The sequence below is a fragment of the Etheostoma spectabile genome, chromosome 8, assembly GCF_008692095.1.
Source record: "Etheostoma spectabile isolate EspeVRDwgs_2016 chromosome 8, UIUC_Espe_1.0, whole genome shotgun sequence".
Lineage (NCBI taxonomy): Eukaryota > Metazoa > Chordata > Actinopteri > Perciformes > Percidae > Etheostoma > Etheostoma spectabile.
In genome coordinates, this window is record NC_045740.1 from 10,156,018 (window position 1) to 10,168,592 (window position 12,575).

Below are 12,575 nucleotides of genomic sequence, written 5' to 3' on the forward strand. Positions count from 1 at the left end.
TGTGTGTGTGTACACCGTATGTCTGTGTGCCTATGCATGTGTCTACATGCGCGTGGGTGTGTCAGAATGATTTATGAGTTGCACATAGCTACACCAGTGGCCCGTTTCTCCTCACTTAGTTTTTAATCTGTCTTTCCATTAATTTTCGCGGAGACGTTATTTTTGGTTTTATATTAGTGTCCACGAGGATGCACATGTGAGTGCACGTATGTGTTAATGAGACAAAAGGTGTGGACATTTTGGGAGGATCGAGGCCACTTGAGCACCTGAGCTGTACTTTGCTTTTTACTTCTCCCATTTCCCTTCCTTTTCTTCCTCTTTTTTGATGCTTCATTCACTCTCTTCATTGAGAGCCACAGTGACTACAGATCTTTATTGACAGTACACGTTGGAACATGGAAACAGCAGGTCAATCCGTTTAGCCCAAGGGCCGATACACCAATTCACCAATTTGTCAGTGTTAGTTTGAGAGAGAAAAGCAGCTAATCTCTCCTCTCTGCTCTCTATTGATCACACACTTAGACTCCACTTCTCTGTCTAAACACTATTGATTCTCTCTCTCTCTCTCTTTCTGTCTTGTTCTCGCCACATACCACAGCTTTCAACACATCTTCCTTTCATACTCTCTTCTTCTCAGATAAAAGCCTAATTAATTGAGACTATGTGTCCTTGTACATTATGCCCTGAGTCACACTTTAGACAAATACCTGATTTTTAGCAATAACTAAATAAGACTTTGAGTAATTTTTAGTAAAATGGAACTTATCAACTAAAAAGCATTTTAGAGTTTGGTCCACAAGTGTCACACATTATTGTTGCCTGCCAAGTATATTCAATTATATATTCTCATTTAAAAAAATCAATTACTTAGCAACCCCTCTACAGTTTGAATACAGACCATTATTTAAAATTCACTGGGTACAATGTTTTCTGGCTTTGTTTTTCAGTCTCACATCACAGGGTGGACTTGAAAAGGACCACATTCCTGTGAAGATGAAGGCTATCCAAAGATTATAGAATGGTTTTCTTAAGGGAGATGCCCCCCACCATCATTTTTACATAAATTCAATTGAACCAAAGATCTCTATTTGATTGGATTTAGCTTGTCTGGGCCCTTGTCATGTCACGTTTTAGTAGGCTATAGACTACATTTTGGTAAAGGAGTGATTACACTGTAGATGAGAAGATGAATCAGAGGAAGAGAAAGGGAGGAAAACAAATAGACATTCCTGTAGCATGTATCATATGTAGGCTATATCCCTCTACCATATTATTAAATTAATGAAATGTTAACAGGGAATCCCAACTGTTACATATATTCTGTGAAGAAACAGCCAAGGAGCCATGGGTGTCACTAGCCTCCCTACATAGATTTATAGGACTGGTACACCCTCTACTGGCGATATTAACCCTTTACAATTATTTAGCTTTGCTGGTTACAAAACACAAACACATGGCCTGTGTAAATCAAAATCAGCGGTTTGGTAACCGGTAGGCCTACATGGGTAACGTTATGGTTAGGACACGGAGCGCTTATCTGCGAAATAGTTCAAATATAGGCTAGGCCTACTACTTAACCCCAGATATACATTTTGTATCTATAATTTATCGTCACCTTACTGTTGAAGATGACTCATTCAGTGGCTGTTGCCGAAAATAGTAAAACCTTGGTGAGAAAGACGTTACAGGAAGTGCTGGTGGGTCGAGAGGGTCCAGAGGTTTCTTTTGGGATGTGTGTTTCCGCTTTGGGGCACCAGGAGACCCGCTCACAGCCACACAGTTCCTATCCCTCATCCAGCCCCTACCCACGGCCAACAGCTCCCAGCACTCCATCCTCACATCCATCTACAGGGCATATTTCTCTAAGGTCAGTGCGTGTTGGTTAAATAACTAAGTATAATTATAAGCGCGGTTCGAAGTTACTGATGAAATAACTATAGTTAGCTATCTAGAAAAAAAGACGTTTGTCTAACGTTAATTTAAAGTTGGTCTGTTGTGTCTTACTTAGCTAGCTAGCTGGCTAGCCTATTTACTCTGTTGTTAGCCATCATTGACCAGTACGAGAAGCGAAAAGACTCTAAATAACCAAGCCAAAGTTGTCATGGTTAACGTGTTAACTACAAAGAACTGAAGTTAACTAATTAGCTAGGTAGCTCGCTGTCCCTCCCCAATGTTTTTTTTTCAATTTTCTTTATAATTCTTTTTAAACTTTACAAACATTTTATATTTATTGAACAATTTGGCATCAGATTTTTTTTCATTTATATCCAGTGAATATTATAGAGTAGCTTGAAAGATAAAGGAAATATATATATATACACACACACACACACAAATAAATACAATTTCTTCCCAATGTAAGTCGATTGCAGATTTGAGTCGCGCATGCGTCGCTTTGAGACGAGTGAAGCTGTGAGTTGCGCATGCGTGACTTTGCTACAAGTCGCATAAAAGATGTTAACAAGAGACTTCTGTAATGTCAATACAGTAAAAATGTACTGTACGTACTTAACGAAGTTCTTACACTGCTGGCTACAAGTTAGCAATCAAACACAACAAAGGCTGTCAGTTGAATGGCGTTTTTTGAGCTACCGTTAGCAATCAATCCATCATAGATAGCTAAAACGTTTTTGAAATGATTCCCAGCTTCTGTTATTGTTTGTAATGAGAAAAGTTTATTATTTCATGGATTTCACAAATTTCAGTATGACAGTTATGTCGTAAACCATTTAAATCTGAGCATGCGCAACTAACATCTGCACTCGACCAGAGCCGGTCTGACCATATTCTTTATATAGCTCCTTCCCGGTGGTCCCATGGAAACAAGTAACTCTATGGGTCTGACTCGACTCTCAACGGGTGTTCTTTAACTGTCTATGGGTATGACGCGGTATGCCGTAAACCGTTAATATCAGAGCATGCGCGACTCAAATCTGCACTCTCCTCACATTGGACAGTGACAACAGTTAAAGGGTCTGACTTGACTCTCATCCATAGACAGTTAAAGAAGGCGGCGTCACCAAACTGTTGTCTTGTGCCTATACCGTTCAGAAACTGAATACCAAACACTGATACTGAAACACCTCTCCTTTCTCACAAGGTCGGAACAAACTGCAAAAGTCGTGTTCTTCTTCAAGACCAGGTCACTCGGTGCGCGACTTGCCATCTCCCCCCCCTTCTCCTCCACACTGTTATGTGTTGACAACCACACATAAGTACTGTTTTTAAATAAATTATATTTAATATGTAATCCTTGTTTCCAATATCATTTTTTTAATGACAGTATTGAAACTGATACCGTTGCCATTTTTAAGACCACGCGGTATACCGCCCAACCCTAGTCTGTACACACCCACACAGTCCTGAGAAGAGGTCTAATCCGTTTGAATAAGTATAAACATATCTTAAATGAAAGTTGTCATCTCTACCCCATTGTTATTGTATTGGTAGTAATAATAATAGATTGTCATTAAATTGTTGACTGAAGATGATGAACTGGATCTTGCATTGGCTCTCTTTCTACTGGAAATTAAAGATCACTAGCTGTCAACCCCCAGCCAACAGTCCTGACTACAGCAACCCTGTGACAGACGGAATGAGAGATGCTTTGTTCAACTGAACTCTGTATCTCAGCCTCAGGGAAGCAGCCACACCCAGCTAGCAGATGTAGAAAACTTACCACAAACTAGAGCCTGGGTCAAGGCAGGCCCACTACAGACAACCCGAGAAACAGAGCTTCAGAAAAGCACACATGTTGACGAATATAAAAGTGAGACACTAGGGACAAGTCAGACTGTTTGTGTCTCCAGACTGTCTGGCTTATTTTCCAAGCAAGACACGGTTGAAGAAGGTGATCAAATGATGGACGAGGTTGATTTAAATCAAACAGAAACTAAAGCGCTCTAGGAAGAGGTGACAGCGGTGTAAAGTAGCTGGCCAGCAGGTTGTAGGTTTGCCCTGTTCTCCATCAGCACCACCACCGGTACTGCTGTGGTTCAGGAGGGACTTGCGCCTTGGGGAAAACCCCGCTCTCATTGGAAGTTGGTGCAGCTGTAGGGACCGGGGATCACCGTGGCTATGAAGGGAGCTTGTAAGTTTACAGAGAAATGAGTAATTATTGGCAATCTTTGTCAAAGCACACAGCATCACTGCCTTTTTGAGGTGGCTTTACTTACAAATACCTTTTCATACAGACCTAAAGCCTATGACTACTAATTTGCAAGTCTCCTGACTGTTATCAAAACATGTCTTTTCTTTTGTAACAGGTAAGTACTGGCTTCATCGAGCATTGTCTTGTTTCTCCTCATTGGCCTTTTCTCCTTTACATCATGAAGTCCTCAACACTTTCTTGTGTTCATTGTGGCTTTCAGATTTACTAACATCTAGAAATCATGGGATTTCAGTGAGGAAGGCGCATGTGCCCGGCTAGAGGCTTTTCTCAATGATGGTGAGACACATCGTGTGCACATTTAATTCCACACTGTTTAGTGGAATGTTAGGAAGTATGAGATTGATCTAACAGGATCTTATGATTTCTTCCATGTGTTCTAGGTGTGTATAGATATGAAAAAGAGTCAGACAGGGCGGATGCCCCAAATACCAGCTGTCTGCCTCCCTACCTTCACTTTGGCCAGCTCAGCCCACGCTGGCTATTGTGGGATGCCAAAGAGGCAGACTGTCGACCCCCAAAGTTCCAACGCAAACTGGCATGGAGAGATTTGGCTTACTGGCAGCTGACCTCCCCTGGGAATCCATCAGACCTTCATACAAGGTAGAAAACGACAGACATCTTGCAACACATTCAAATATACATTATTATTGTTATTATTATTATTAACAAAAGAAAGAAGTATGTAAAAGTTGAATGAGCCTTCTCTTTCTTCCTCAATAATGAAAAGCTTACATCACACTATGAAAAACTGTTTATTACAAAGCGTGATTCATCCAATGGTATTTGCAGGCTCTGCGGTTGAACAGTGATTTTGGCCACCTGAAGGCCTGGCAGCAAGGGTGAACAGGCTACTCGCTGGTGAACGCAGCCATGAGGCAGCTGTGGCTGACAGGCTGAATGAACTACTACATGAGACATGTGGTGGCGTCTTTTCCTCATAGCATAGCTCTACCTGCCCTGGCAAGAAGGCTATTGCTGGTTACAGGTGAGACGTGCATGCACACAAGCAAAAAATGCACTCAAATAGATATCATATAGCAGCAACACCGCATATTCAGTACTACTGACTGACTGCATCACTGGAACTTTGTCATGCACCCCGTTGATGCATCAATGACCTTTGACCCCTACAGCAGCTATATTAGGAAATGGTGTCCTGAACTTGCAGATCTACCATTTCCTAATATATCATGTTTAATCCAAAAACAATTAAAAATAATAAAACTTTTGTTTTGAAACCTGCATTGTACAGGTCCATACTATCTCCTTTCCCTGTTGTCCTCAATGCTTAGATGTGGTGTTTTGTCAGACATATCCTGAGCGAATAGTTACAGACCTGGAGGAGCGGAGGAGTCGTTCCCTGCAAGATTTAGCTCTGGTGCGGAAAGAGTATGGACGGTATGTGGACACGTGCACAGGGTGTGACTTGTTGCCTCTGTGGTGGCGGTGTGGAGACAGAAGGGAAGTGGTTCCTATTGCCAGTTATCACCTGCATGGAGTTCAAACAGCAGCTAAAAGGTCCAGATGCCCCCTTAAATCCTTGCAATGCTGTTCTAAAAGGATACGTGAGCCACAAGAGGGTTGACACCATTTCTTTCCTTAATGAGAGAGACTTTACTGCAAATGTAATGTACGAGGGAGTTCAGAGAGAGAAGAGGCTGGAGAGGGATCACCGCAGAATCAATGGACTCCCCCAGCCTCCTGCACCTCAGGGCAGGGCCAGACGAACTCTAACATCCAACGACAGGCTATCTATAGTGCCTGGTGCCTCAGGTGAACCAGAGATCAAGACTGAAGGTTTACAGGTTGTAAGTGACTTGACGGTTTCTAACTGTAAAATGCACCATTACAAAACGTTACATAACAATAGTCTTTAAGTGCAAAGATAGGGAAATGACAACGCTGTGGACAGAGTGAGAAACATGCATTTGTCTTGAGACAAGTTTACCAGAGAGTGGCAAAATGCTGTATATCAAGTATTCTGTATAATCTCAGGTAGTACTGTATACCTTTGCCTTTGAATCCACCCACTCCAGAGTCAAATCATGATATGTAAATAGAGTGTAACTACTAGACAATTCTGTCTTTATATCAGGCAAATTATACCAGCCTAGGTGAAAAACATTGGTCTGGGTCAGCAAAATATTTGATGCCAATGCAGCCTTCTTTCTTAAGTCTGCATTTTTAAACACACAAAACTGAGGTCATTTGGTGTATCTTAGCAGGTCAATTAAAAAAAAAAAAAAGATTTCTATTTTACATTGTTTACAAACTGTTACATATGTAAACAGCAGTAATTTATTGAACTACTTACATCAAGATGGAGTTTGTATCAGGCTTCAATCTACTGTTTTTAATTTAGGTTCAGAGGCTACATTTTTGTATATATTTGTATAGTGGGTTCTAACTTTAGGCTGTAAGTGTGTGTGAGTTGACTGAAACTGTTCAGTGGTGCAATTGACTAGGTGTATTACCTGTTCAATACCTGTGTGGGTGGCTGTTTTTCTGTGTACTGACCTGGCAGTTACGTTCTGCATTGTGGTGAGCCTAGCAAAAGTTGAAGGAGCTGATGGGATTACATTTCACTTTTTAAATTTTTTTTTTATAAATACTACCTACTTTTATAATATAAAGTCTAAACTTTGGGAAATAAAAAATGAGAATACGCAATGTCTTAGGAAATGTTTATTATCTATTTTACCGGTCTCATGTCTACAGTTTAGCGGTCATACATGCAGTGTAGACCAACATGATTAATACCATAAAGTCCAAAGTGCTTTTTAAGTCTAACAATGTTCTACAACAGAAATTCAAGTTTTTCTTTGACTGAAATGTGTGTAAACCGTTCTAGTGACCGTGTCTCAGTCTCTTCTGTTTGGGGATTTGAGGCTGGAACAACTCAACATTGAAGGTTTAGTCAGTCCAGATTGACAGGTCCCCTAGAGTCAGTCTTTAACAGTAGATAAAGGATTCCTAATGTTCACAGTTCTACAACACTGGCAAGTCCGCAATCTGAAGCTCCTGAGCTCCCCTGGTGGATGCTAAGCATAGTTGTCGCTGACGCAGGCACGACTTGTCGATGTCCCTGCCAGTTGTGTTTTAAAAAGGAGAGAGGGCGCATTGCACTTTTTAGGAGGTGTTGGGTTAGTCCTCAATGGAGCGGATGTATCTCTCATAGGCTGCTTCGTCCATTAGAGCATCAAGCTCCTTAGGGTTGCCTATGGTCATCTTCATCAGCCAGCCTATATTGAAGAGGTAACATCAGGTTATGGTATAAATTAACACATCAGTGTTTTTGCATACTTTAGCCAATTTAGCACAAGCCACATATTATTTAGGTATAGAATAAAGATGGTTCAACTTGAAATCTAAAAAAATATACAAGGTTGTACAGGGTACACCAGTCTACAGTCCAATGAATCTGTAGATTGGTATCAATGTACAAACTGCACAAATGCCTCTACAGAGTTTGTAACATAGTCAAACATAATCCTACCTACAAATAAAAAAATAATTCTTAGATGCATTGGGATTCTTTCTAGAACAATTTGAGCGATTCTGATTTTTTTTTTTTTAAAGTGTTACATAATAATAATAATACTACAAATACTGTATATGTCAAAAATCTAACAAATTCAGATTCAAAAAATAAACAAATCTGAATTTGTTAGATTTTGATATATACAGTATTTGTATTTTAGTCTATTGGGTTTTTATTTTGTGGTCATTCCATGCTTAAGCCGTAAACATGCTCATGAAAGTCATGTTCTCTCACAGTAATCTTCCATGTCAGAGGCTCAGGCATCCCATCCTCTTTCAGTCACTGCTTTCTGATTTGTAAACTTCGGGGGGAAGTTTCAATGTACCCATTGAAATGTACATAAAAAAAATTGTTGCATCGATAATCGGTTTAGAACCGAATTGTTGGCCTCTAAATCGGACTTGTGAGGTGTCCAGAGATTCCCACCCGTACCTACAACTCTGTTCCTGTTTAAGTTTTCCAATAGCCTAATGTATATTTGACTTCTTCCCCTTTCCAATTTCTTCTTCAAATAACAGAAAGAGCTACATGGACTGGATTATGTATTTTTATGTGTGCTTACCATCTTTGTAGCAAGACTTGTTCACCAGACCAGGGTTGTCTGCCAGTAGTGTATTGACCTCTACAACTTCTCCAGTCAAAGGGGAATAAAGCTCACTGGCAGCCTTCACACTTTCAAGAGCTCCAAACTCATCTATGGCAGTAGATGTTAGAGAAAAGTGAATACAAATTATATAACTTCTAAAGTATGACAACTACACAGAAGGCACAGATATTGCTAACTTATGTTGTTCTTGATTAATGAAGGTTTTTTTGTGGCATGATGACAATACATGTCCTGCCCAAAAACAGGTGCTACAAGCTAAATGCATGCTACAACAAAATGCAAAAGATTATAATGATTGTATAGCAAAAGAAAGAATCAAAAGTAGTTAAACAGTTGCTTGTTTCTAGGGGGAGGCAGAAAATGCAGATTGATTGGTTATTATTAATACTACATCATGCTTTGCAAGGCCTGTTGAATTAGAAAAACTTTAATATGTTGAGATTTTTTTCAGACTTACTCTCCTAAACCCACAGGCAAAATGACCCAAACCCATCCTGAGTGGCATTTTTAATACCCAGAACTGAGACAAGATTAGATTTTAAAAGCTAGCAGTAAATTGAGTTTAAGCCTGTGCAATATAAACAAGCGACTATAAAGTAATAACTGGGATGATACTGACAAAATCTGACAACCAATAGCATGTTGATCAAAAGAGTAGAGGTATAATTGTTTGTTTTGCTCAGATAATTTCAGAAAATCATATTAAATCCTTGTATTGTAGCCATCAAGAAAGCTTGAGTCAAATCAAAACATGTTTGTTGTAGGCTATTAGTACCAACTAAATATAGAGCTAACAGTTTGAATTTTCTGTACATCGCCATTGAATGAGATGCACAAGATCAAGATTCACCTTACAAGTGTGTACTGTAATGTTGAAGCCTGAGCCACACTGCCCTGAACTTCATACCTTGCTGAGCCAGCTGTGTTCCCACCTCTGGCAGACCACAGTAAACTACATCTCCCAGAGCCTCCTGCAAAAGGCAAAAAGCAAGGTCAAAAGGTAGTAGCAAATGGTTTACTTTATTGTGTGCTTGCGCATGTACGTGATCGTGTCTGTGTGAGTGCGCGCACGGCAAAGGAACTTACTTGCGCAAACTTGCTGATACCGACAGTCCCAATTCCGTCGTCTTCTACTCGAATCCATTCGTGCTTGTCTGTGAATTTAAGTTCTGCAAGATAACACAACAGACTCAGAAATACAAAAAGCCTTCCACTGGAAGAGTTTGAAGTATTTTGTAAAGGGTGACAACCAGAAGAACAGACAGACATGCAGCAGCGTTGTGAGCTTTGGTGTCCTTTTCTTTAGCTAGCTAAAGTTAACGTTACCCTCTAGCTACCGAAAAGGTGAGCTAACATGCTACACTAAAACACATCCACAAGACAATACCTGCTGTGAATCGACTTGAAGTGGCTAGTGTTCTTCCAAAGTAAGCATTAGATGCCAGCCGCAACGGTGAAAGAGGTACCGAGCGGTTGAGTAAAGGCAAAACTGTGAAAAAGTTGGAAGAAAGGGAGCGGAATAGCCCACATGCGGCCATTTTTGTCGCTTATTGATGATGAGGGAAGGGTGGAATTCTTCTTCGTGGATATTGGCAGCATCAGTTAGCTCTTTACTGCCCTCCAATGAGCTTCTTCGCAGCTGGCATCCTAAGTGTTGCATTACTGCCATCTCCCGGAGTTAGTTAACTCCTACATTGTCCGCTATTCTCTTCAATGCTGTTCTTGTGAAGAACATTACCTTTGTTTGTTTTTTAATCCTGAAAAAACAAAATCCCCTTTTCTCCCCCCACACTTCTCCTTGTCAATTTCTTGATGACCCAAATGTTTCCCTCTTTTCCACAAAGCCCCACCATCTGCAAATAAAAAATACCCTATCATTTATCATAATTGAGATAGTGTAGTTTTCTACCACATACATTATTGGAGTTCCCTTAAAAAAACCTATTCCTCCAATTCCCATTCAATATATCTGAAGTATCTCGTTACATTGCATATCATACTCTTTCATATCTAATTTTATTTCCATGTTATCCAGTACTAATAATTTATATATATATATATATATATATATATATATATATATATATATATATATATATATATATATATATATATATATATATCTTTGCTGTGATTACTGCTTTGCACACTCTTGGCATTCTCTTGATGAGCTTCAAGAGGTAGTCACCTGAAATGGTTTCCCAACAGTCTTGAAGGAGTTCCCAGAGATGCTCAGCACTTGTTGGCCCTTTTGCCTTCACTCTGCGGTCCAGCTCTCCCCAAACCATCTCGATTGGGTTCAGGTCCACAGTCACCGGACCTGAACCCAATCGAGATGGTTTGGGGAGAGCTGACTACCTCTTGAAGCTCATCAAGAGAATGCCAAGAGTGTGCAAAGCAGTAATCACAGCAAAGGGTGGCTACTTTGAAGAAACTAGAATATAATACATGTTTTCAATTTTTTCAGTTTTTTGTTAAGTACATAATTCCATATGTGTTCATTTATAGTTTTGATGCCTTCAGTGAGAATCTACAATGTAAATAGTCATGAAAATAAAAGAAACGCATTGAATGAGAAGGTGTGTCCAAACCTTTGGCCTTTACTACATACACTACTGTGCAAAAATCTTAGGCAAATAGGGAAAAATGCTGTAAACTAAGAATCCTGACAGCATCAATTCTTCTCGGTATGCTTGCACACAGTTTTTGAAGGAACTCGGCTGGTAGGTTGTTCCAAACATCTTGGAAAACTAACCACAGATCCTCTGAGGGTGTAGACTTCCTCAAATCCTTCTGTCTCTTCATGTAATCCCAGACACACTCGATGATGTTGAGGTCAGGGCTCTGTGGGGGCCATGCCATCACTTCCAGGACTTCTTGTTCTTCTTTACACTGAAGATAATTCTTAATGACCTTGGCTGTATGTTTGGGGTCATTGTCCCGCTGCAGAATAAATTTGGGGCCAATCATATGCCTCCCTGATGGTATTGCATGATGGATGCTGACTTCCTTACTGTACATCAGACTTAAGGCTGCGTTCACAATGCCCGAGTCGGCGGTACCACAACACAAAGTATTTGCCTGTATTTCTCAGCATTAAGGACACCATTACTCCTGATGAAATCTCCAATTCCATTTGCAGAAACGCAGCCCCAAACTTGCGAGGAACCTCCACCTGCAGATATTGATTATTGTACCGCTCTCCAGCCCTTCGGCGAACAAACTGCCTTCTGCTACAGCCAAATATTTCAAATTTTGACTCAGATCAGTCCAGAGCACCTGCTGCCATTTTCCTGCACCATAGCTCCATTGTGTTTTCATGCATAGTTGAGTTGCTTGGCCTCGTTTCCATGTCGGAGGCATGGCTTTTTGGCTGTAACTTGCCAGACTTCTCCGGACAGTAGATGGGTGTACCTGGGTCCCACTGGTTTCTGGCAGTTCTCAGCTGATGTCACTACTGGACATCTGCTGATTTTGAAGGGGAATAAGCTTGATGTGTTTTTCATCCGCTGCACTAGGTTTTCTCGGCCGACCACTGCGTCTACGATCCTCAACGTTGCCGACTTTTTGCAAATTTACCTGTAAGAATGGATGCTGGTTTCAAGGCAAATTGTAGTTCCACCAAATATTGATGTGCTTTAGATTTTTCTTTTGTTTGCTCACTTTGCATTTTGTAAACTGACAAAAATAAACATAAACAAATTTATATTTTTGAAAACATTCTTAGTTTACAGCATTTTTTCACACCTGCCTAAGACTTTTGCACAGTACTGTATATACTGTATGTACACATGTACCTTTACTTTGAGGGATGGATTTTAGGATGGACACACTTAGGGAGTGCAGCAGTTTTAATACCCTTTCTTAGTTTTTTTTTGAAGAGATTCTGTAGTCATATAACCATTACTCTGATTCAGATATTTATCTCTAGCTCCCTTAAACTTTTCCACCTCTGTCCACTTCAGTTACTGATGCATCAATGTTTATTTTACACAAGACTGAATAATGCTCACTACCTACAGTTCCTTCTATATACTTTCCAGTCACATATATTATTAGAAACTAATGTAAGAACAAGCATGGGCTCATTTCCTGTATCTATCCGTTTTACTACAATTATTTGAGCACACTATATTCCTCTCATCTAACAAATATTTTATTGGCGGTGTCAGTTTGATCATTTCCCCACAGTGTGTTATGTGCACACAATGCAAACCAAACTGTCTCACCCTGTTTCTGTTCCAAATACTTGCTTA

General features: G+C 40.1%; 1 protein-coding gene and 2 pseudogenes across 1 annotated transcript; 2 read left to right on the forward strand and 1 right to left on the reverse strand.

Annotated features, from left to right (window-relative positions):
• Positions 1 to 1,501: 1,501 nt before the first annotated feature.
• On the forward strand, positions 1,502 to 4,346 carry LOC116694779 (uncharacterized; annotated as a pseudogene).
• LOC116694780 (cryptochrome-1-like) lies at positions 4,245 to 5,852 on the forward strand (annotated as a pseudogene).
• Positions 5,853 to 6,838: 986 nt separating this feature from the next.
• On the reverse strand, positions 6,839 to 9,917 carry LOC116694523 (glycine cleavage system H protein, mitochondrial). Its single transcript, XM_032524251.1, has 5 exons — positions 9,707 to 9,917; positions 9,406 to 9,488; positions 9,227 to 9,290; positions 8,275 to 8,406; positions 6,839 to 7,413 (listed from the first exon to the last, which is right to left on the reverse strand). Exons 1-5 carry the CDS (start codon positions 9,855 to 9,857, stop codon positions 7,316 to 7,318), a joined length of 528 nt encoding a protein of 175 aa, XP_032380142.1. The 5' UTR covers positions 9,858 to 9,917; the 3' UTR covers positions 6,839 to 7,315.
• Between the last annotated feature and the right edge of the window lie 2,658 nt (positions 9,918 to 12,575).

What these genes read in the sequence shown, in the direction of transcription:
- LOC116694523 (XM_032524251.1), bottom strand. Translation starts at nt 9,857, where the DNA reads ATGGCCGCATGTGGGCTATTCCGCTCCCTTTCTTCCAACTTTTTCACA. An exon ending in GTATCAGCAAGTTTGCGCAA is followed by an intron (nt 9,291 to 9,405) that starts GTAAGTTCCTTT and finishes TGCCTTTTGCAG; the next exon opens with GAGGCTCTGGGAGATGTAGT. An exon ending in AACACAGCTGGCTCAGCAAG is followed by an intron (nt 8,407 to 9,226) that starts GTATGAAGTTCA and finishes CTACTGCCATAG; the next exon opens with ATGAGTTTGGAGCTCTTGAA.